This window comes from Sapajus apella, unplaced genomic scaffold (assembly GCF_009761245.1).
Source record: "Sapajus apella isolate SASKATOON/1434 unplaced genomic scaffold, GSC_monkey_1.0 scaffold224, whole genome shotgun sequence".
Taxonomy (NCBI): domain Eukaryota; kingdom Metazoa; phylum Chordata; class Mammalia; order Primates; family Cebidae; genus Sapajus; species Sapajus apella.
Window position 1 is genome coordinate 341,264 of NW_022437164.1, and position 23,641 is coordinate 364,904.

A 23,641-nucleotide genomic window follows, 5' to 3' on the forward strand; every position below is an offset into this window, starting at 1 on the left:
CCTCTCTCCCTCCCTTCTCCCTCTCTCCCTCCCTTCTCCCTCTCTCCCTCCCTCCTCCCCTCTCCCTCCCTCCTCCCTGCATTCAGCGTTCAGACTCCTGGCTCTATGTGAGCCCAGCCTATCTTGACTTCAGGATCCCACCTTCTAAGCTATGTGGTCCATTCCGGGGGCAGTCGTCCATCTGGGCCAAGATCCCTGAGTCTATTTCCAGCCTCCCTGAGACCGCCCAGAACTTTCTCTTCTTCCTGGGGACTCAGGCTTTTGCTGTACCCCTTCTGCTGATTTCCAGGTGAGTTGGCCCAGACTTCTGGATCTGGGTTTGAATGCATGTGATCTGGGGGCCATCACCTGCCTCGGAGAGAGGAGAGACTCCGGGGTGGGAGGAGGCCTAGGGGCCTGGACTGCTGGGTCCAGAGGAGGAGTAGGGTGGGACTTAGGGCTCCTGGATCTGAAGGCGGAGGGGCTGGGAAACTGAAGTCCTTGTAGTTGACATCCTGGCTTTGAAGGAGCCAGGCGTTTGTATATAATGGAAGAGTGTGTCAGGAGTGGCTTCTGTTCCTGCCTCCTCCAGCATCCTGATGGCATACACTGTGGCTCTGGCTAACTCCTACGGTCGTCTCATCTCTCAGCTCAAACGTCAAAGAGAGACGGTGAGTCAGGCGGGTCCCTGAGAGGGACCCCGTGGGGGACACTGAAAGGGATTGGGGGAGAGGGCTGTCTCACCTCCACCTCTCTCTGCCTCAGGAGGCGCAGAATAAAGTCTTCCTGGCACGGCGCGCTGTGGCGCTGAGCTCCACCAACCCGGCTTTTTGACCTGTGCAGCCCATGTCCCACCTTCAGACCCCAGGCCAATTGTAAGCCTAGGACACATCTGTAAAACTAGGAGAACTGGAGAAGACGCCACGCTCTTCCAGCTCTAGGATCTGGAGATTTCCAGGGACCCTGGCCGCCACGTCCCAGACTCTCGGGTGATCTTTCTTCTACCAATAAATACAGCCAAGGTGCCTGAGCGCGCGTTGAAATCTGCGTCCTGAAGTTGGGGGCAGGGCTACAGCAGGGCAGGAGCCAATCAAATGCATGGGAATGTGTCGCCGTGCGAAGTGCTCTTACGTAAGGAGGATTGATGGTTGTGTCGGCCAATCGGAGGCCAAATCTGGCATTAGGGGCGGGCCAACTCGCGATTGGCTCAGATTTGAGATAAGCGGTTGCTAGGGGATACCACTCGCCAAAAGCCTGGCATTCGCTGATATAAAGGGCGTCTCAACCGATCACTTGTCGTTACAGGCCGGGGGGGCCGTACCAATGAGTTCAGAACCAATCTGTGGTCGAAGTAGGGACAAGAGGGAGGGGACATTCTCTCGCCAATCGGAAGTGTAAAGAGGCGGGCGTGCCAGTCCGTGGACTGCTACGACGCCATGAATATCTTGCCCAAGAAGAGCTGGCACGTCCGGAACAAGGACAATGTTGCCCGCGTGCGACGTGACGAGGCCCAGGCCCGGGAGGAAGAGAAGGAGCGTGAGCGGAGAGTGCTGCTGGCTCAGCAAGAGGTAAGCCCGGGGGCCGGCCGGGCGGAACTCCGGGGGCCGGCCGGGCGGAACTCCGGAGCCCAGCGCGCAGGCGCCATGATAGGGGTCCGGAAGTGGCGGCGTTGCGCAGGCGCCCTGTGCTCCGTGTGTAATTCGTGACCAGGCGCCGATCTCTTTTTTTCGAAGACGTTGCTCGGCAGACTTTGTGCCCACCACATCTCCCTTGATCGCTCCCTCGTCTTAGTTTTCTCTCCACTGATGTATTTCACATGGCTAGAGCAATGTCTAGCACAAAAGAGAAGCATAAATGTTTACTGAATTCATGATTCTTTGGACAGTTTAAGGAAATTCGGATCAGTTTTTAGTTTGCTTGCACAGCCTATTTATTGAGCAGTTACTGTATGCTAACTACATGCAGAACGCCTGACTTCCAGAATCCCCCATAAGCACCGTTCTTTCTTAAAGGGGTATTGTCATCTCCGTGGCACGTAGGGAGATGGCTTCAAGGGAGGGGAAGGCTCCACCCTTTCGGGCTAGCCCTTTCCCTGCACCACCCCCAGACACACACACAAACATGGGCCTTATGTATAGCTCCTTAAATCTGTTTGGTGTACACCTAACTTTCAGTTCCTTAGCCACTCTGATCCTCCCCAGTGGGAGGGAGGTAGTCTGGGTTTTTAGAATCTCAGTAGGCTGCTGAGCGGTTTGTCCTGAAGGCGAGAGACAGGGCTTCATCAGTGGACTTGGGGTAATGACTTTGGAGCCATGCCTGGAATCCAGATCATCTGACCTAATGCAGTTTGTTCTACCTTTATGGCTGTTTCAATTGTTTCACCTGAGGTTAGGAACCCCTTTGGTTTAGGCCAGGTACCTCCTCCCAGCCATCCTAGATCTGTGGTTGACTATTCGAAAGTCAGTTTATAAAACCCAGGTGTTGCTTTATCTGCCTATCCTCACCCCTAGCTAGGACAGGTGCCTCTTGTAAGCGCCGAGTGCTCGCTTTCTTATAACCCCAGCATCCTGGACTGCTGTTTCCTGTGGTGGGCACCAGACTTAAAAGTTCTTGAATCACCTCTAGGTTTTTAATGTCTTGCCTGTAACTTTCTCCCCAGGCCCGTACAGAATTCCTACGGAAGAAAGCCAGACATCAGAACTCACTGCCTCAGCTTGAGGCAGCAGAGGTGGGAGCCCCAAGTTCTGGCCCTGTGGATCTGTTTCGAGAGCTGCTGGAGGAAGGGAAAGGCCTGATCAGAGGCAATAAAGAGCACGAGGAAGAAAAGCGACAGGAGAAAGTAAGCTGACGTTATCCATTTCATCAGAGGAGACATGAATGGAGCTGGGGGGAGGGGCACTTTAGCCTTTGGATGTGACTAAGGCTAAACAATAGTGAACACTAAGAATTTAGAACCATACCAAAACATGACACTCAGAAGTGGTGGCTGTTGCCATTGGGTGCCCCCAGGGCTTGGAGGTAGATGCTCGAGATCCCCAGCTACTAGGCAAACTGCTCAGGTCTCCAAACTGGAGGGGTCTCAAACCTGATGGGCTTTTAAAAATCTAAATCAGGCCGGGCTTGGTGGCTCATGCCTGTAATCCCAGCACTTTGGGAGGCCGAGGCGGGTGGATCACGAGGTCAAAAGATCGAGACCATCCTGGTCAACACAGTGAAACCCCGTCTCTACTAAAAATACAAAAAATCAGCTGGGCATGGTGGCGCATGCCTGTAATCCCAGCTACTCAGGAGCCTGAGGCAGGAGAATTGCCTGAACCCAGGGGGCGGAGGTTGCGGTGAGCCGAGATTGCGCCATTGCACTCCAGCCTGGGTAACAAAAGCGAAACTCCGTCTAAAAAAAAAAAAAAAAAAAAAAAAAAAAAATCTATATCAGCTGGGCAGTGGCTCATGCCTGTAATCCCAGCATTTTGGGAAGTTGAGGTGGGCAGATCACCCAAGGTCAGGAGTTCAAGACCAGCCTGGTCAACATGGTATCTCTACTAAAAATACAAAAAAATGGCCAGGCGTGGTGGCTCACGCCTATAATCCCAGCACTTTGGGAGGCCAAGGCGGGTGGATCGGGAGGTCAAGAGATCGAGACCATCCTGGTCAACAAGGTGAAACCCTGTCTCTACTAAAAATACAAAAATTAGCTGGGCATGATGGTACGTGCCTGTAGTCCCAGCTGAGGGACGCGGGAGACTGAGGCAGGAGGCAGAGGTTGCGGTGAGCCGAGATTGTGCCATTGTACTCCAGTCTGGGCAACAACAGCAAAACTCCGTCTCAAAAAAAAATTAGCTGAGCATGGTGGCGTGCACCTTTAGTCCCAGAGGCTGAGGCAGGGGAATCGCTTGAACCCAGGAGGTGGAAGTTGCAGTGAGCTGAGATCGTGCCACAGCACTCTAGCCTGGGTGACAAGAGCGAGACTCCATCTCAGAAAAAAAAAAAGGTGAGTCAGTCATTTCTTACCTCTTGGCTAAGATCAAGTGTAAAAGTTACATTAGCACCTGTTACTCACCTGTTGTCTCTGGACTTGCTGACCCCACCCACGGGTCCTCTGTTTTGCTTGCTCTCTGAAAAGATACCTGCCTCTGGACATTCAGGCGCCTCCACCCCATCCCCTCCTTCCTCTGCTTTCTGTGACTGTCCCTGCCATTGTCCCCCCAGGGCAGGAGCTTGGCCTCTGCTGGTCTCTTCCCTCCCCAACACCTGGCACAGCTGCTTCATGATAGGCCTTAGATACCTGTGTCAGGGAGATAAACCTGACACCCTGAAAGATTATATCCCATCTCTTTTATTTCCTGACCCTCTCAGGAGAGACAAGAGAAAGCTCTGGGCATCCTGACATACCTGGGCCAGAGTGCAGCGGAGGCCCAGACTCAACCCCCTTGGTACCAGCTCCCACCAGAGCGAGGGGGCCACCCACCTGGCCCAGCCCCAGATGAGAAGATCAAGAGCCGCCTGGACCCTCTGCAGGAGATGCAGAAGCATCTGGGGAAGAGGAGACGGCACAGCAGTGATGAAGGCAATCACAGCAGAAAGGAAAAGAAGGAGGGGTCTGAGAAACAGCGACCTAAGGGGTAAGGAGGACCCTGCCCTGGCAGACCAGGACCCAGATCTTCAGGGCTTGGCAGCAGCCTAGCATAGGCACAGCAGGAGCTCTGGTTGGAACAGTGGTTCTCAACATGTGGTCCAGGGAGCCCCAGGGGTCCTGATTCCCTTTCCCGGGCGTGCCATGGTGTCAAGCCTATTTTCCTAACACTGTTTGCCTTTTACACTCATTCTCAGGCAGGTAGTGCAGGTTTCCAGAGTACATGATAAGAAGACACCCTCACTGTGATGGCTAATGGCACAGATACTTATGTCCAAGTTTTCACTTCTGATTTGCATTATATTAACAGAACCCATTGAAACAAAAGTTCTTGGGATCCTCAGTTTTTAAGAGTATAAAGGGGTCCTGAGACCAAAGAGTTTGAGAACCGCTGGGTTAGATTGTAAAAGCAGGCTTATATCCCCAGGATACTGTACCGCTGCTCTAGAGAGGGTACACTGCCTATAATCTTTTTTTCTCCAGAAAGGGAAGCTGAGGCCCAGAGAGAGCCAGGGGCTGCCCAGTGTGCTTTCTTGATGTGGAGGAGCATCACATTTTAAAGACTGGGGAGGAATTAAGCCCACAGGAAGGCAGGCCAGAAACATGCCCATGGCGTCCCAGCACCAAGTGGCTTCTTCCAGCAGGCCCTAAGAGCCAAGGCTGGGGTGTGCTGGATGCAGGCCAGGGTTCCTGGTGGCAGCTCCCTCTGGGAGAGTTTGGGGGAACGGCCTCCTAGGGGGACTACCGGCTTTCTGACCTCAGTCCTCTCCCTGCAGGCCTCCATCCCTGGACCAGCTTCGAGCTGAACGTCTTCGGAGGGAAGCAGCCGAGAGGGCTCAAGCGGAGGCCCTGCTGGCCCGGGTCCAAGGCCGGGCACCACAGGAGGGTAAGCAGGAAGAGGAAGAGACAGATGACCGGCGGCGGCGGTACAACTCCCAGTTCAACCCCCAGCTGGCCCGGCGCCCCCGCCAGCAGGACCCTCACCTTGCTTACTGACTCCTGAGGGGGTACAGGAGAGGCCGCTACTGCCAGCCGTCATATAAAACTATTTATTCATAAATATTTTCCAAAATGAAAATAGGTTTACCAAAAAATGTCCCTCACTGGGGAGGGGAGGAGGGGGCAGCCCTCGCCCCCGGGCCCCCAGGGTGGGGCTGAGAAGAAACATCCCGGCCCCTTCCCTGCTTCCTGGGAGAGGGGGATGCCCCGTGGCCTGGGGCCTCCCTCCAGTCTTCCAGGGCAGGGCCCTCACCTGGGCAGGGGGATCAGCATGCGGGGGAGGGGGTTGGTAGAGGGAGGGGCCGGTGTCACTGGAGGTCCCGGTCCTCCAGGTAGCGGTACTCAAAGGTGAAGCCTTCCTTCTTCCGCTGGCCCCACTTCTCGTAGTCAAAGTAGATGTAGGTGCCCTGGCCGGGGGAGAAGGCGGTCAGTGAGTGGACGAAGAGGTGGTCTGGGATCTGGGCCGGACCAACAGACAAAGGGGACAGTTCTTAGGCCTGTGGATGTGCCGGGCACTGGGCCAGCTGCCCTGCACACACGTGCACTCATTCTACCCTCACAAGGTGGTTCTTGGGTTATAAACATTACATGCCCACTTCATCAAGGAGGAAGCGGAGGGAACAGCAGAGAGCTTCCACCGAGGCCAGCTGCCAGAGTGGGGCCCCAGCTCCAGGCCTGAGTGAGTACAAGGCCTTTGTATTCTTGAGGGCTGTGGCTTTTGAACATCTCTCTTGTGCAAGTACAGGATGCATGGCCTAGCATTTAATCTTCACAAAGACCTCAAGGCAGTGGGTACTGTCACCCTTGTTCTAAAGAATGGAACATGCTCAGAATCTAAATCTAAGCACTCTGCAGGGATATTTTATTGGCGGTGGCAGAGGTGTGGGAATTTCTGAATGACTGGATGCCCTGAAATGTACTAACTTGGAGGATGGTTCTGGGCCAAACCAGGAAAGGATAGAAGGTCAGTAGTTAATGTCTGAGGGCACGATGGGAGAGGAGCTAGCTTCTGAATGAACGAATGTCTGAAATGCTTTCAAGAATGGCAGCCTGGGAGAACTAGGAGAAGGGACTGAGTTCTCTGAGGACAAGGACTTTGCAACATTCATCCCCATGAAGGGGCTCGGCATCAGGGAAGTCTTTGGTGGGGGAAAAAAAAAATCACTGTGGAACACACCAACTGTAAGTAATTTGAAAAAAAAAAAATCATGACACTTACTACGTAGCAGTCACCATCAAATACTTACATGTTATTAACTCATTTAATCTTCATAACAACTGCAGTAGGAGGGCCTCTTCCCCCCAGTTTTTACAGATAAGGAAATTAAGACAGAGGTTCAAGTGACTTGCCCAAAGTCACCCAGCTAGAGCTGGGCTCAAACCCAGGCAGGCTGGCTCCAGAGTATTTGCAAGAAGCATGAATTGCCAATTATTAGAACTTGAAAAGACCATTAAAAAAAAAATAGCTTCCCCACTGAGTGTGTGCTGGGTGCTGGGACCTGGCGGTGGAGGGGGCCATCAAGGTCCCTGGGCACCAGAACCCACAGCCTGGGCCGGGAGTCTCACCGGAAAATCCCACACCCATGTCAGTGCCCAGCACCGCACCACGGAGGCGCTGAGCCAGGTGGCTCCGGGAAGGTCTCTCAGGAAGGGCCATTTGGGCTAAGACCTACAGGAGCCCTAGGAGCCAGCCAACTGGAGGAGGAAAGGCAGTTCTCCAGGCTGAGCAAACAGCCCGAGTGAAGCAGAGCTTGGTCAGGCTGAGGGACTGCATCGCCTGAAAGGTGGAGGCAAGGGAGCAGAGGCTGGCAGGGACTGCGTGGGGACTCAACCCCAACCCTAGCAGTAGGAAGAGAGGGGGCGGGGCCCTCACCTGCTCGAACTCATCAGTGATGGTCTTGGGCTCCTCGTGCCTCTGGAACCACATCATGTACTTGGTGTGGAATCGCCACGACTGCTTCTTTAGGGCCTTGGCTGCCAGGTACTGTGCCTTAGTGCCCTGGGGGAGTAAAGGTGGAGAAGGGGATCAGGGCCCCCCCAAACTTGGTGGGGAGCCAGGGGGACAGGGCGGGACATCAGGGCTGAACCCCGGCCCCCGCCACAGACCACAGTTGAGCTGGACAATCTGGGGCACAGAACATACCAATGCTGGTCAGGAGAAGGAAAATGAGACAGGAGGTGAAAATTAATTTCAGAGAAGCTTTGAGAAGGAAGAAAAACTATTGTGTGATGAGAGCTGAGACAGGAGGCAATTTAGAAAATTTCCAAAGTGGGGATGAGGGTGGAGGTCACTCGCTGGGGGTGGGAGTAGGTTGGACAGTTCCCCAGTGGTCTCCAGGGAGGCCTGAGAATGTGCTGATGAGCAGAGTGGGGTTAGCCTAGACTGGGGCTGCTGGATCAGGGCTGGGGAGGGGCTGCAGATAAGCCAGTGAGCCACTGGAAGCAGGGCTGGGGCATGCTGCGGCCGACTGGCTTCACTCAACCCAGGCAGTTCTAACACCTCTGGGCTGGAAGCGGGAACAGGGACAGGCTGATTTAGGTAGGGGGCTGGGGGGCCCAGGACTGGGAATAGGGAGGGGGTGCGGTCCCAGTGGCCGCAGTGGGGCACCCACCTCACCCCTCCAGCCCGAGGGGGGACGGCGGCGGTGGCGGCGAAGCCGGGGGGCCCGAGGCTGCCCCGGGGGCCCTGCTGTACCTCCAGATAGTAGAAGATGAAGAAGAGTGTCTCGGTCGACAGGCGCTGGTAGAACTCCACAGTGTCCGAGTGTGGGGGTGGCATCTGATGGTGGTAGGGGGGCGTCGGACAGGGGTTCCGGGGGAGGTACTGCCTGTGGGAGTATCAGGAAGGTCAGTGTGAGCTGCCTACCAGTCCTGCCCTCATCAAAAGAGTGCTCAGAAATGCATCCCCGGGTGGGGGCTGGTACAGATAGACCTGGGGCCGTGCTGACCTTCAGTGGGGAGCCCAGGTCAGGGGCCTGGCCCCCTTGACCCACAGCCTCACAGGTCCATCCCCTGCTTCCTCACTAAGACCTGAATCCCAGCCCAACCCCCTTTCCTGCAGCCCCTCACCGGATACGCTCAGAATCAGAGGGATGAGGCATGTGGTGCCAGGCGGCCTCTTCCATGGCCTGCTGGTAGAGCTGCTCCTTGGTGAGGGGCACAGGGCCCAGTGGACAGACACCCAGTGACAGCGGTATGTTGACCTCTGACAGCTGCAAGGGTGGCTGGGCTGAGGCCGGAGGTGCTGATGTGCTACTGAGGATGATGTCTGTGGGGAAAGTGGGGGTGGCCCCCTCAGTGGTGAGGATAGGTCAGGGCCAGTTCCTCTTTGGCTCACTGCTTCCCCACCATCCTGGGACCCTTACCTCGCTCGGTCAGGTGCAGCGTTGGCACAGGATCCTCAATGCCAGAGCTGATGGCTGCCCTTTCCGCCATGGACTTCAAGGAGCTCAAAGTTTGCTCTGGGGCCTGGGGAGGAAACCAGAGGCCTGGCCTGAGCACTTGGGCTGCAGGAGCAAGCTTCGCCTGATGCAGGCCCCACATGCTCTCGCCTGCTCTGCTGGGAGGCTGTGGAGGGCCAGTGACCCACTTCTTGTGATCTACCCATAAAAGGTAAAAGCATCAAACTGGGGGGAAACCACTGGAAACCACTGACACAGTCATCAGCAGATGAACATCTAGTAAGTGGGACTCTACACCATGGAATACAGCGCAGAGATTTTCAAAACACAAGTTCGTGACATACTACAGAGGAAAATGCCAACCTGCAGAACATGTACAGTGTGCTACCATTTCTGTCAAACGATGAGCCAATAGTACACGCTCCTTCACTAGGGACACCTACACGTTGGAAGGGCCCCCACATGTCTCGGAGGCAGGAGGACTACATGCTCAGCTGTCTGCCTCTGACTGGCATGGGGTGACTGGGGTGGGGGCAGGCCCAGCCCTGCTAGGATTCAGTCTCCTTGCTGGTAACAGGTAGGCTGGGCCTCCAGCCCTACCGCCACAGCCTCCTTTCCTATTACAAAGGCTACAGCAGGCTTCTGTTCTCCAAAGTCAGACCTGGTTCCCCCATATACTCTGGCCATGGGCAGCTGTCCCTAACCCCAGCCCTGTGCTGTCCTCTCCACAACGCTTTAGTCACCAAGGCTTATCTGTCCTGTTTATCTGTCATGCCACCATACCCCACACAGCCCGGGCCTGTCCTCTCCTGCCCAGCTTACTCTCCCTCTATCCTGTCCTCAGCCCCAGGGGACCTTTCCAATGAAGTCATGTTGTTCCTTTTTTACTTCAAACCTTGCCATAGTTCCTGACCACCCACCCCAGTGATTCATTTTTGCTGGTGGTGGTGTCAAAAAGTATGAACCCCTTTTGAAAATCTCAAAGCTTGTTGTTTCCCTTTTGCCACAAAAATGCACAGTTTCCTGTCCATAGTACTTATAAAATTTGGGCTGGGCGCAGTGGCTCATGCCTGTAATCCCAGTACTTTGGGATGCCGAGGCGGGTGGATCACCTGAGGTCAGGAGTTCAAGCCCCCTGCCTGACCAACATGGCGAAACCCCATCTCTTCTAAAAATACAAAAATCAGCCAGGTAGGGTGGTGGGCGCCTGAAATCCCAGGTACTTGGGAGGCTGAGGCAGGAGAATCACTTGAACCCGGGAGGTCAGCCGGGCACGGTGGCTCACGCCTGTAATCCCAGCACTTTGGGAGGCCGAGGCGGGTGGATCACGAGGTCAAGAGATCGAGACCATCCTGGTCAACATGGTGAAACCCCGTCTCTACTAAAACTACAAAAAATTAGCTGGGCATGGTGGCGTGTGCCTGTAATCCCAGCTACTCAGGAGGCTGAGGCAGGAGAATTGCCTGAACCCAGGAGGCGGAGGTTGCAGTGAGCTGAGATCATGCCATTGCACTCGAGCCCGGGTAACAACAGCGAAACTGTCTCAAAAAAAAAACAAAACAAACAAAAAACCCGGGAGGTGGAGACTGCAGTGAACTGAGATCGAACCACTGCACTCCAGCCTGGGTAACAGAGCAAGACTGTCTTAAAAAAAGAAATCTAATGCTTCTGTTGGACCAGAAACTGTTCCAAGAGCTTTACCGCAATAAGTTACTCTTCTAAATAATCCTGTGTGGTAGATATCATCGTGATTACTGCCATTTCCCAGATGAAGGCAAGCACAAAAAAGACAATGCCAAGACTTGCACCTGGCCAGCCTGGGGCGCACTGCCGCCCCGTGGAAGCCACGCTACAGTACCCTGGCTCACAAGCCAAGCCCCAGCTCCTGACCCTCCATGATCAGGAACCCCCACTCCTGTCCTGCTGCACTCAGCCCTACAGCCGGCGGCACTGCCTCCTGCAGAGTGGATACCTGCTCCTCTCTGCTGCATCCTGCCCAGCCTCCTCAGCATGCAGGCAGATGCGCACTCCTCCTGAAGCCCTTCCTGCAGCTGTTAGACCCCTGGTGGCTCCAGGTTTCAGCTGAAACATCACCCCCTCACAGAGCCTTCCTGGCCTGTCTCCCAGGTCAGGTCCCATGTCCTTCAGGGGACCCACAGCAACCTCCCCTGCAGCCACCCCAGCAGGGAAGCTTCCTAAAAGTAGGAAGCAGGCTGCATTCACCCAACACCAAGCTTGGCCCCCGCTGGACTTGAACAAGTGCTGTCTTGACTGAAAACAGTTTCTTAGCTAGGAAAAGGAGGGTACTGAGCTAGGTAAGGGGTCATGTGAAGTAGAAAGACTGGTATGCTTTGTAAAGACAAATGGGGACAGAAGCTGAGGGCCTAGGGAAGATGAAGATGAAACCCAGAGGGAGCAACCAACAAGTACAACCAAGAAAAAGGAAGAGACCCAGAGAAACAGCTTCAGAGGGAGCAAGAGGGGAGTATGAGAGCTCCCAGAGATCATGGTCAGGGGGAACGTGGTACAGAAAGATCTGGAGAAAGAGCAAGTGTGAGAAGGGGAGAGAAAGCCGGAGAGCAAGATCCAGAAAGGTGGGGAGGGTGCACAGCTAGAGACCTGGAGGAAAGGGACAGAAATGTCTGGAGTGCAGACAGCAGTCAGGATACAGAGGCTCAGGGGATATCTGAGGAGCCCACCTTGATTTCCGGGGTGGTGCTGAACTGCGGAGGCCCATTGAGCAGGGCACCAGCTGCCTTGGCATCACTGAAGCTAGGCGTTGGGGAGCTGGGAGGATTCACAGGCAGTGGCACCAGGAGGCTGGGTCCCCCCGAGTTGTTCCCTGAGCCTGGGGCCACGCCCCCAGCCCCTGTCGGGGCTGCCGCACTGGGTTCCTTCCTGGAGAGAGAGCATGGAGGAGAGGGGCTCAGAAGAGGGTCCCTGAGGGTGGGATGGGCAGACAGGCCTGGCTGGAGAGAGGGGAGCCTGCGCAAATCAGAAGGCATCTGAGAGGGGCGGCTGAGGGCCGACAGATGGGAGAAAGAAGCGGCTCTCTGGGTAAACAAAGGCAGAGCCCAATTTTTGGAAGTTTCTCATCAGTAGAGCAGAGTTTCGGGGATGGGGGTGAGGATTCTTGGGTGCTCCACCAGGCCACACAGGCTGCCTTGGGCAGGCCAGCTGGTGCTGGGGCGAGGGGGCCAGGAAGGCCTTTCCTTTGTGCATATTGTTAATTAAGCTCTTTCTTGGGGCATTCTTCGGGAAACACGGAGATCCAGTGAAACCGTCTGAGCTAAGATTTGGAGGAGTAGCTACAGAGGAATGAGGACTTTGGGACAATTCAATGTGAAAAGTGGAAGAGTGACCTCCTGTGGCAGTCAAGTAGCCTCGGGCGGGTAACAGAAATGGGGAAGAAAGGGTGTGGGGCTCTTTAGACAACTTCCACTTAGATGAGAGTATTTTGGAACGTTATGAAGGGCAAAGCAGAGAGGCTGATATAATTTCCTTTCTGGAAAGAAGTGGGGGCACAACACCTGATGGAGGTGGAGGACAGCACTCGCTGGACGTTCCCAGGAGCAAGGGTGGGGGGCCCAGGACCCATCGAGGTGGGGGTGACGCACCAGTGCCTCTCTGTGCCAAAAGGCTGCCACCCCAACCCTGCCAACGGCCAAGACACTCACGAGGTGCTGGGAGGTGGGTTGTGGGGGCCGGAAGGGGGGCCCAGGGCCTGGCTGTTGGCATTGTTGCCCCCACTGCTGCTCAAAGCCACCTCTGCTGGGCTGTCTGCTACAACTGAGCTGTAACCTGGGAACAAAGAGCAAATGGAAAGGGCTGCCGGCTGCTGCCCAGCCCCGCCCGCGCCCCCCGTCCCGATGATTCCCCACTCACTGGTGGCGCCATTCTGCTTGCCAGCCCCTCCACCGGCACTGCTGTTACTATTGCTGCTGCTCCCTCCGCCTCCGCCGCCACCTCCACCGCCTCCACTAGGCTGGACGCTGGGGGGCCGGGGCTGGGTGCTGCTGGGCCCACTGGGAGCTGGTGGGGCCACAGCCTGGGCATAGGGGGCAGGGGTGCCCGAGTTGTGGCTGGGAGCTGGACTGGCCTTGGGGCCCAGGGCACTGGGGGGTGCTGCTGGGGCGGGGGCCCCATTGTTGCCAGGGGTGGCGCTCAAGGCAGAGGCAGCGGGCGGGGGGCCAGAGGAGTAGGTTGGTGGCACAGCTGGGGACTGAGGGTGCTGGTTGCTGTGGACAGGCTTGGAGCCGTTTTTGGCTGGAGACTGCGGGTGGGAGAGAGCAGAGGGTCAGGACCCAGGGGGCCAGCTGTTCTCCCTCACCACCCCCACCTCAGGCTCCACTTTTGTCCTAGCAGCCTCCTTTCTGGCCTCACTGCCCCCAACTGCTCCCGCCCTCCTGGGAACCTGGGTGACTTTACTCACCCTCATGGCTTGCATCACCTTCATGCTTAAAACACTCACACTAATTTCCAGCCTGCCCAGCTTCCCAAGTCCTGCCTGGACACCGCCCCACGGACACCCCCACAGGGATCTGACACACAACTTAGGTTGTCAGCCAGAGAAAATCCATCTGTTGGAAGCCAGGGGACTAGTAAGAAACACCTAAGTGTCCTCAGTATGTGATTAGCTGGAGCAGCCTAATGTCTAAGAGTAGAAGGAAAAACAGCTGGAAATTGGATAGTAATTCTGAATGTCACCGGAAGGGTCACAGAAACTACTCACAGGGCCGTAAATTACCAGCGCTCCCGAAAGTGGTGGGAGGGTAAACGTGCTCCTGGCATCTCCACCGCAGGCATGCTGCCAACAGCAACTCAGGCTGCTGAACCTAACCGCCTCCTGGCTTCTTTCCACCCACCCCACGGGTACCTTGCGCTTACCAGGCGCCCAGCAGGACTGACTACCCACTTCTCTCCTACGATCGCTGCTTGGCAGTGGGGGCCTGGGAAGGTGGCAGAGCCCAGCCTGGCCCCTGGAGTCCCTACCACAGGTCTCTCTTCATCACCACCTGGCCCTGCTGCCCACCTTCCCCACTACCTGCAGGTCCCCTTAGTCTCCACACCAGCGTCCTCAATGCCCACTCAGGGTGTCCCCTTGGAACCACCATACCATCAGCCCACAGAGGGGCCTCGGGCCCTGGCTGCTCCTGCCTAACATTCTTCTGTAGCAGTGTTTTCTGAAGCGTGCTGCTGTCCTGGGAGATGTTAGGGGAGGTGGAGAAGCGCTGCACACCACTGTCCTCTCTCAGAAACACGCAGTGTGTGTTACTCGCACCACCAAGGCCCCATCAGGTCCACAAAAGCCTGAGCCCCTCAGCCTGACAATTCCAGTCCCTGTGCTCATAGTTGAGCCCCTGGCCCCACAGACCTGACCGGCCTGATCTCTCCACACTTCCAAGCTTTCTGTCACAATCTGCCTGAGTTACTGCTACTGCCTCTCCCTGCCAGGCAAACTCACCTGACTCTGAAACCCAGGGCCCTCTGCAGCAGCATCTCCTGACTGCTTGGCCAGGCTGGAGGTGCCCTGTGCCACTCCACAGCACCAGTCACCTGTCCACTTGCCTGCCCATCTGCCCTCAGGGCAGCACTGCTTTCTGACCCACCTGTGTCCACGAGTCCAGCCCAGGGCCAGCACTCGGGCCTCAATATGCCTTTGGGAACCAACAAATAAGTGAATGGCATGCCCATCAATTCCAGGCTCACACCCACCTGGCTGACTTCACTATCTGTGGAACGTCCCCGCTTCTTGTCATCTTCAGAGTTTTCCTGAGGTAGGGAAGGTGGAATAGAAAACCTGTATGACCTCTGGGGGTCTGACAGAGAAACACTAATCTCTCAATGTCCCGGGGACCTGGGCCCAGTTGACTGCCATTGCAGCCCCAGAGCTGATCAAATGGCTGTCCTTAATCTGCCTGGAGAAACCACCTAAATTCAGGCTCTCCAATGTTGTGCTCTGGGAGCCAGCACTGAGCCACCAGCCTCCTAGGATCTGGAAACCTGCTCTCCGCAGGGAATCCCACCCTTGGATCCCTGCCCAAAGTGGCTAGCTCCCCAGCCTCCTCAGGCAGCCCTGGCACTGGCCTCTGCCGCCTCCCACATCCAGGACTTAAACTGGCCCAGGATGGACCCTATTACTCTTTCTGTCCTTGAGGGACCCAGATGTAGGACCTTAGCGTGTGCTCCAAGAGCCTAGACCCTGGCTACCTCGATCTGTGTTTCCTCAACTACTCTCCCCTGGTCACTTTGGAGAAACCCAGATTTGTCTCCTCAAGTCCTGCCCTGCTGGAAACACGAGGTACTAGTGCCCTGTGGGGCCTCACCGTGGTACAGTTGGCTGGGCTGGGTGGGATGGGAGAGCTGGAGGTGGTCGAGGTGGGTGTGCTGCTGGACTGGTTGAAGATCTCATCCTCCATGTGGCTGTGGCTGGGGGGGGAGGTGGCGACCAGCGCCTGTGCTGTGGGGGCAGAAGGAGGGCCTGCTTAGTTGGCTCACACAGCCTGCTCTGGGCCCTCACTTCCTGTGCCACCATCAGCCCCAGGGCCTCACGAATGTCCTCGAGGTCCAGGTCATCGTAGAGAAACTCGTTCTCCTCGAAGTCGGGGTCCTGGGATGAGTCGACATAGTATTCAACATCGTCCTTGATCTTGCGGATGGCATCAACGAGGATGGAATCGTTATCCAGCATGCGCAGGATGGTCTCCAGCATGCGCACGTGGTAGCGGTGCTTCTCGATGTGCCGCTTCAAGCCCTCGATCCGGTCCTGCTTCTGCTGGCGAGCCCAGGGCCAGGCTCAGGGGCTGCAGAGCACCTGCTCGGCCCCTCCTGCCCCCACAGAACCTGTCCTCAGTCCCTGACCCCTGTGGAGACCCAAAGCCTCCATTCCAGCCCCTTCTGGGGTGGGCCAGTATGGGGTCCACCCACCCTCTGACCCCTGTGGGAGCAAGCTCAGCCTTCTGACATCTTGGGATCCCACTGCTCCTTCCTCTCCCCAGAACTTTCTGGCTCCAGGAGTCCCTGGAAACCTCTAAATGACCCAGAGGTCCCTGTGCCATCCCACGACTTGGCCCCCACCTGCACCTCACCTGACGGCCCAGATTTCTCAACTGAGCGCACCCACCGGCTGTGACTACCTCTGGCACGCCCCCCACCCCTGGCTTGCTCCAGCAGTAATAATGATAACCGCCATTTGTGACGAGCTTGCTGTTTAGAATAATGATGATGATTCTGTCATCACTAGGCCTCCCAACCCTATCCATTTATCCCCAAGGGAGCCCAGATTCATAAGCCTTGCTCCTGCCCTCCCCTCGAGGACTCTTTACGATTTAACAACTTAGCCTCAGTTCTAAATCCCTGCTCCGTTGAAGGACCCAACAACTCCCCTCCAAGCCTGTGGTTCCCAAACCCCTCAGAGTCTGACGCCCAACCCTGTCATCATCCACTTCCTGACCCTCTCCCACCCACAGCTTCCCTGAGGATCTGGCTCTCCCCTCCTCGTCTTTCTGGTTCCAACAAGTCTCTACAGTTTGTATCCCTCTGAAATCATACCCCACAATCCTGGGTTCTAGAACCTGGGACCCCAGCATCCAGCTTTGTCCCAGACTCCTCTCTTCCTTCAGGCCTGGTTCTCTGCTTTCTCCATATTCTGCCTTGTCTCTAACTGTGCTCTCCCCAGAATCAGGGCCCTCTGGGTGCCATGAAGCCTCCTCCCATGGGTGTCCTTCAGGTCTCACACTTATTCTGGGGCCCAAGCTCAATGTGCATTCACCTTTCCCCAAACCACTCCTCTTCACCAAGGCCCTGCTGTCTACCTAGACACCCAGGAGACCCTGAAATTGGGTCTGGCCTCTTCCCTGCCCCACCTAGGCAGCTGCTAAGCCCTCCCGATAGTCTCTCTCAAATCCCTAATCCCAGCTGCTGGCCCCTCTCCACCTTAGGAATCCAGGATTCAACTCCCAGAAGCCTAAATGACTGGTACCTCCTGCTGGCCAGCCCATCTCCGTCCCCATCCCCTTCCCGAAGGTGCTGGGTCTCCCTCACTCACATCCTTGTCGCCCTTCTTCTTGCGTGTCTGCACTGACAGTGACTCCACTTCACTCTCAAACTGGTCCACCTGCATGTTGAGCGTGTCGATGGTATTCTAGGGGAGGAAGAAGAGGAAGGCCATCAGCCAGGGTTCCCAGGTATGCCCAGGGCTCAGGATCCTCAGAGTTCACCTCCTGTTCTCTACCCCAACTCACCGTGAGCCACTGGCCAACCTCTTCCTTCTCCTTCTGGGCAGGGTCTACCTTCTGGGCCAGGCCCAGGCCCTCCTTGCTGTAAGCTTTGGTTTTGGTCTCTCGTTCCACAACTTTGAACCGTTCCATTTGCTGTAGAGAGTGCAGTTGGCAGGGGGGCTCTCGAAGGTGGGAAAGGAGCTGACTAAGGGCCAGCAGACACTCAGCCCTGAGCCTCATGACCCTACTTTCTGAGCTCTGAGTCTGCTGCCTCTTCCCTTCCCTTAGGTGCAGAAACCTTGCTTCTCTTGGGGACCTCTGGGCTCTGGCCACTCTGCCTCCACCCCTTGGGATCTCAAGAATCAGGTAACCTCCCCCCGCTCTGGGACTCAGGATCTGGGCTCCTACCGTCTCAATGAGCTTGCGGTTGTCTATAAGCTGCCTCTTGTCCTTGATCTCGTTGGATGCTACCCATGTCTTGATCTGGTCCCTCAGCCGCTGCAGATGGGAAAAGAAACAGTCAGACCTCAGTACCTTGGAATTGGGGCCCACAGCTCCTTCTCCCTGGGACCCAGCAGTCCACTCTCCCAGTTCCCTCTACCCTCAGGACACAGGTGTCCAGGCCCCCAGCCCCCTCACTTGTAGCTTCTTAATCTCCTTCTTTAGGTCAGCCTCATACTTTTCTTTCTGGTTCGCGTTGGCTGCATTATGGAGCTGAGGGATGGAGAAAATTCAGAAGTCAGTGTGGGAGGGGATGCCCCAGTACCCACTCCAGTGATTCTTCCTTATGCTAGGGACGCGAGGACCCCCGCATATCTATCCCCAATGCATCTTAGAACTGATTCTCTTAGGTCCTCAGCACCTGAATATGTAACCCCTCTCTCCCTGGTCAACACCCAGAGATACTGAGCCTTTTTCCTGCGCCCTCCTCTCTGAAGACCCAGATTATTAGGGCCTTGGCCCCTGTACCTTCTGCCAAATATCTTCAAACTGCTCCACGCCCTCGGACACCTTCTTGAGGCAGCGATCAATCTCACCTGGCCAAGGAGGAAGAAGGCTGTGAGAATCCTGCCCAGGCAGCAGGATTTAGAGAGCAGTCCTCAGAAGCGGGAGCACGTGGCTACAGGTGCAGTGGGAAGTCAGTCTAGTACCTTGGAGTTTGCGCTTGTCCGCCATCTTCCCTGTCCTACAGACGCACTCTCTTCATACTCTCTTGGAGACGGACGCTGCTAGTAGGAGAGATTGGAGACGAATTAACACGTATTCCTGGCTGGTTCAAACCCAGAGCCATGGACCTCAGTCAGCACAGTGAGGTGGGTGGGAATGGTAAAGAGAAGAAACATCTGCTATCTGACAGAGACCAGCCCCAGTTCTCCTGTGCTCACATGACTGCCCAGCATAGTGTCTGGCCAACAAGAGACCCTAGAAGTTTGTTGAAACAAGAAAAGATACACACTTTTTTGTGTGCCTCTGATCCAGGAAGTGGAAAATTCCTACAGCATGGAGCACCTTCTCCCCAGATTACACTCAAAAGGATTTTTCAGAGCAGGACAAAGTCATGCTGCACACAGCTGATGACTGGGATGAAGGCATTAGCCCTGGAGATCACACGTCCTACTCAGAGGGGCTGGGTACAGAGGTGGCTAGGAGAGGTCACCCCTCAGACAAGTCAGGAGACAAATGAAACTGGCAGCTCACAAAGAAGGGCGCATGTGTGTCTGTAAGCTGTAGGTGAGGGAAGGAAGACTGGGGGTGGGGGAAAACGGCGAAGACCAGAGCTGCCTAAAACTATGAAGACCTGAGCCCACTCATACAGATAGCGCTGAATGCCAAGGAGAAGTGACTTAAACCACCAAGAAACTTATTCCAGAACAGAATCCTTAAGCCAAAAGGAAATAGCACTCCTAACCCAAAGAGGCTGATACCAAGAAGGGTTAGAGATTTGGGGGCAGAAGGCAGTACCCAAGAGAGACCTGAAAGAAGATAGAAATCTGACTACGACAAGAGGGTGAAAAAGTACCGCAGCTGTGAGGGAGCCGATCTGCACACACGAAGTAATCCCATATCAAGTGGATTGGTAATTTAGACTCAGGAAAACATACACTATCACGGCAGGAGCCCAAAACTTAAAGAGAGGAGCATCTTTATCCTAAAGAAAGTTACATAGAACCCAGAGGAGACTGAGGTCAAAAGGGAGTTACAAGGAGCTTTTAGTCTAGGGGAAGACACACCTTAGGGCCTGACAGTGAGAACAGGAGAGCCCTGGGGAGAGAAGCTTATGCTAAGAAGACATCTGAGCCACCAGCGGAGGTTCCCCTCTTCCCCCCCAGGGAGGGGGCCTATCATGAAAGGTATAGTTCCCTGAGATCCAGGGGCTGCACCCATTCTACTTGTGCAGGGCAAGGGTACCCTGGAGTAGTCACTTAATGTAAAGGCAGGAACAGCCACATACTGAGGAAAAAGAGCCTCAGTACAGAGAAAAGTCACACCAGGAGGGTTCTCACCCACCAGAAGGGAGCATCTGGCCAACAGTGCTGTGGAACACAACTCTGCAATGCTGGAAACACTGTCCATGTGCACTATCTGTTGGCCACTGAGCATCTGAAACGTGGCAAGTGTAATGGAGAAACTGAATCTTTCATCTTTAACTAGTTACTAATCACCACATGTGCCTAGCAGCAACCCTATGGACAGGTGTGCTTTAGAACAAGAAGCCCATAAAGGACAGGACTGGGACCTTAACCAGCCCTGTTGAGGTTTCTCCCAACACTGCAGGGACCTATCTGGTGGTAGTAGGTAGGAGTGCTAACTTACACTTGAGAGAACTTAAATCTCCTCAGTAAAAGGCCCAACCTAAAGAAAACAGCAGCACCACCCGCCTAGAGTCAGCCAACATGCCATACAAGGGGAATCTAAGGCAACGCAACCAACAAAAAGACCCAGGAGAAAGTGCCCCAGAGGGGACTCAGTCTGAGGAGGGGCAAGTCCCTTTGATCCAGGCCAGGGCCTGGACACAAACCCTGAGGTGTGCAGGGATCCTCACCAAAGTCCAACACCCCAACACAGAAAAGCCTCTTACTGCAAGAGGGAACAAGAATGTGGAACCAGAGCTTACACGCCCCCCTTTCCATCCCAAGAAGTCAACAGAGGGGCATGGGCAGGCGCTCCTGCCCTCGAGAAAGAAAGAGGTCTCATGGGCTACACCCCCAAACAAGGCTATCAACATCTTAGGGAGGTGACACCCTCCCTGCACCTCCACATGGAAAAGACTGGTACCCCAGTGGAGAGAAAGAATACCCCCCCGAGAGGAGACCACCCCGTGGCAGCAAGAGAAGGAAGTCGTGACGGTGCCAGCAGCCAGGTGGAGGGGAACAAGAGCCCTAGCCCAGAGGTGGTGCTTCAGACAGAACAATGTGACATCAAAGTCAGCAACAGCTGACCCAGCGGGGAGGCAGCTCCTCCATAGAGAAGGGACAAGTGTCCAAGGCCCAGGGTACTTGTCCCCTAGAGAGGCTGGAGCCTTAGCCACAGTGGAGACAACACCTTCCCCACGAAGAAAATCCCTGTAGTGTGAGGGTGTCTGTACCTCTGGTTCCCCCTAAAAAGGACCAGAGAGAAGGGGAGCTGGAGCTTCAGTCTCGAAGCAGAGATGCCACCAGAGAAGAGACCCATTTGCTGTAGTCAGGGGGCATCCACCAAGATCCTCCAAGGAAGGTAACAATTGCAGGTCCACTCTTGGGCACAGAAGAGCTTGTGCTCTGGCGGCAAGGGCTCTCCAGTAGCACTGAGCAGTCTGCGAACCTTGGCCCAGAAGGAGACTTACCCAAGAGGAACACTCATCCCCACAGGGAAGGGACCCAGGCTAAGGGGTCCCGTGAGGAGAACACCAGCCCCACAGGAGCCAACACGCTAAAACAGGGGCCAAAACCAGCAAAGAAGACTCCCAAACTTCACCTTAGGGAAGATGATACCACCACACAAACACCCGAGGAGGGAGGGAGGGGCAGGAGGCTCTGTCCTGGGGAGCTAACACCGGACAGTCCTTAATCTTGGGGACATCATGTGCCCACAGAGTGGTCTCTGTCATGAGGCGCCTTTGATCTGGAAGAGCTTTCGCCTCTGCAGCAAGGAGCTCCGGGAAGTGATGAAGGGTGATCCTTAACCCTGGTGGCTGCTGATGTGGCCAGGGAGGCTCTGAGACTCTGGAAGGAGGATATGTTAGGTCCTGGGGTGGAGGCTGTCATCTCCACTGAGATGCCCATGCATAGAGTGGGGAGCTGGAAACCCCCACCTTGAAAGGCTACACCAGAGGAGTCTCTGGTCCCAGGGACGGGGACTACAATGGAGTCTCCCACTTGAGGCTCAGGCATCTGACATCACACAGCCAGGAACCTCTACCTTACCCCATACAGTAAGAAATCAAGAGGAGGGGTTAGAAGCATTAGCCGGGAGCACCTGCATCCAAGAGGAGTCCTCAGCCTTATGGTAGGGACACACACACAGGCGTGGGCATCTCAAATCCAAGAGAGCAGCTGTACCAATACCAAGGACAGCAAGAACCTTCTGCCTGGGGCAGGCAACAGCAAGAAAGGGTTCTTACTCTGGAGAGAAGGCACAGCCCCAGAGGGAAGCACCCCCTACCTCATAGCACAAGAACCAGAACCCGGGTCTAGGAAGCTTCCTACTCCCATGGGGTACCAGCACGGGGGTGGGGAGGCACAACCCTTGTTCTCCAACTGCTGACATCCAGTGTGAGGGTAGACGGGAAGACAGCAAACCCACAGTGGGGAATCTGATGCGAATAGCAAGGGCAGTGGGCCTCTTGGCCCCTGGAGTGATGACACTCAAAAGGAGGAGACTAGTGTGAAGAGGGAAAAAGCCTCATACCCAGGCAGGGGCAAAGGGAGTGAAGGAAGACACCAAAACCCCTCACCAAAAGTCCAAGAGAGCTCACCCCGGGGTGGGAGGGTGACCACGCTGCACTGAGAAGCAGGGGCTGCCTACAAAGAAGCGCTAGCGCTGCCCGCAGTGGGAGCCCACTTAACGTGGAAAGTGTGGGGGCTTCGTGTCCTTCACCAGGCACCTGAGCGCTGGGGGAGCCCAGCAGCCCCCAGCGCCAGGACCACAGTGGCCCTGACCTCACGGGAAGAGGCCCACACCCAGAAGGTCAGAGAGTCAGGATGCAGGGGAGTGCACCACTGCAAAGCCAGAGGCAGACACCACAATCAAGCGTGCGAGCCGAGGCCAGCTGTGGGCCACACTGAGGACGGTCCTGGAACCCGGGGCGAGGAAAGCCAGACTCCCCCAAAAGGCAAGCGCCTGGTGCTGCGGGATGGGGAGGCTTGAGCCACCCAGAGCACTTCTCGCTGAGAGAGGGAACTGCTGAGGAAACTTCGGCTGAGGCTCCAACTAACGCGGAGTTTCTCCTCCACTCCTCTCCGAAGACGCCCCCATCCGATACGGAGGGGCGGCTGGAACCTGAGACCCAGGGGAAGCTGCGCTCCGGGGAGCAGGGAAGAGGGATGCAGAGGGCCGCCGCGGCCCCGGGAAGGGGGACTCCCCCACCCAGGGGGGTCCTCGTCCGGGGGGCTAGCACCCCCCACGCTACCGTCGAGGGAAGAGAAGCCCCGACGCGGAGGCTGCCCCAACGCGAGGGACCGAGGCCGAGGGGGGCAGGCACCTGAGCCCGAGAGGGCGGGCACCTGGGACCAGGGGCGCCTCCATCCTTCCAGCCAGGAGCCAATACCGACGCGGAGAGGGGCGGGCACCTCGCGCCCCGGAGGCTTCGCACCCTCACACCCCCACCGGGGGGCCCGACGCGATGCCACGCGGGGAGGCGGCGGCGGGCGGGGCCCGGGGTCCGGGTCGCGGAAAGACCCCCGGGCGGCGGTGAGGGGCGTGAAGGAGGCGGAGGACCAGGAGGGCGAGAGGGAGGGAGCCGCCCCCCGCGGGGAACCCCGCGCTGCAGAGGCGGCGGCAGGGGGCGGGCGAGGAGAGACCATGTCGCGACAGACGGCGGTGTCGCCAGGGCGGGAGGCCGCAAAGAGGGTGGCCAATGGTGCCGGGAGGGAGGAGGGGAAGGGGTCCGGCCCAGTCGAGCCTGACGCTCTCACCACAGGAGCTGGCGCCGCCGCTGAGGAGCGTATCGCGACAGGCGGGGGAGGCGAGCGCCCGCCGCCTTTTTCTCGCGCCCCGGGCCCGGGCGCTATCGCGATAGCGGCGCGAAGCGGAAGTGGGGTTGGGGGAGTGGGCCCGGGGTTGTTCTGACGACGGGGGTCGGGGCTCAAGGGACGCCGCGGCGTCTGCCGATGGCTCCGCGGAAGCTGACCGGGCCCGGTCCAAGATGGCGGCGGCGGAGGAGGCCTCCCCTCCTCTCTTCTCGTCTCTGGCGCCGACCCGCCCCCGAGCCCCGA

The 23,641-nt window shown here is 56.5% G+C and overlaps 3 protein-coding genes across 7 annotated transcripts in view; 2 read left to right on the forward strand and 1 right to left on the reverse strand.

The window, feature by feature from the left end:
- The window catches only part of TMC4 (transmembrane channel like 4), a gene marked incomplete at its 5' end in the record, with an annotated part of 3,407 nt that extends 2,397 nt beyond the window's left edge, over positions 1 to 1,010 (forward strand). Inside the window, 3 exons of the mRNA XM_032271166.1 lie at positions 134 to 289; positions 572 to 650; positions 745 to 1,010. Of these exons, the coding sequence (XP_032127057.1) occupies positions 134 to 289; positions 572 to 650; positions 745 to 813 (304 nt within the window). The remainder of the gene's footprint in view (positions 1 to 133; positions 290 to 571; positions 651 to 744) is intronic.
- A 132-nt stretch (positions 1,011 to 1,142) lies between these two features.
- Positions 1,143 to 7,078, forward strand: LENG1 (leukocyte receptor cluster member 1). The gene is made up of 4 exons (XM_032271107.1): positions 1,143 to 1,547; positions 2,639 to 2,818; positions 4,333 to 4,598; positions 5,386 to 7,078. The coding sequence occupies exons 1-4, from the start codon at positions 1,416 to 1,418 to the stop codon at positions 5,603 to 5,605; spliced, it is 798 nt and encodes a 265-aa protein (XP_032126998.1). The 5' UTR covers positions 1,143 to 1,415; the 3' UTR covers positions 5,606 to 7,078.
- On the reverse strand, positions 5,618 to 23,641 carry CNOT3 (CCR4-NOT transcription complex subunit 3). Of its 5 annotated transcripts, none has more exons than XM_032271084.1 (18): positions 23,342 to 23,641; positions 18,380 to 18,454; positions 18,198 to 18,265; positions 17,868 to 17,942; positions 17,637 to 17,726; positions 17,253 to 17,381; positions 17,057 to 17,152; positions 15,562 to 15,781; positions 15,336 to 15,469; positions 14,725 to 14,781; positions 12,895 to 13,282; positions 12,687 to 12,810; positions 11,709 to 11,907; positions 8,974 to 9,076; positions 8,678 to 8,876; positions 8,304 to 8,436; positions 7,482 to 7,607; positions 5,618 to 6,015 (listed from the first exon to the last, which is right to left on the reverse strand). In XM_032271084.1, the coding sequence occupies exons 2-18, from the start codon at positions 18,402 to 18,404 to the stop codon at positions 5,917 to 5,919; spliced, it is 2,265 nt and encodes a 754-aa protein (XP_032126975.1). In that variant the 5' UTR covers positions 18,405 to 18,454; positions 23,342 to 23,641; the 3' UTR covers positions 5,618 to 5,916. The 5 variants fall into 5 exon arrangements, with proteins under 5 accessions (XP_032126975.1, XP_032126972.1, XP_032126973.1 ...); XM_032271081.1 differs by having other exon boundaries at positions 5,618 to 6,066; XM_032271082.1 differs by having other exon boundaries at positions 15,562 to 15,784.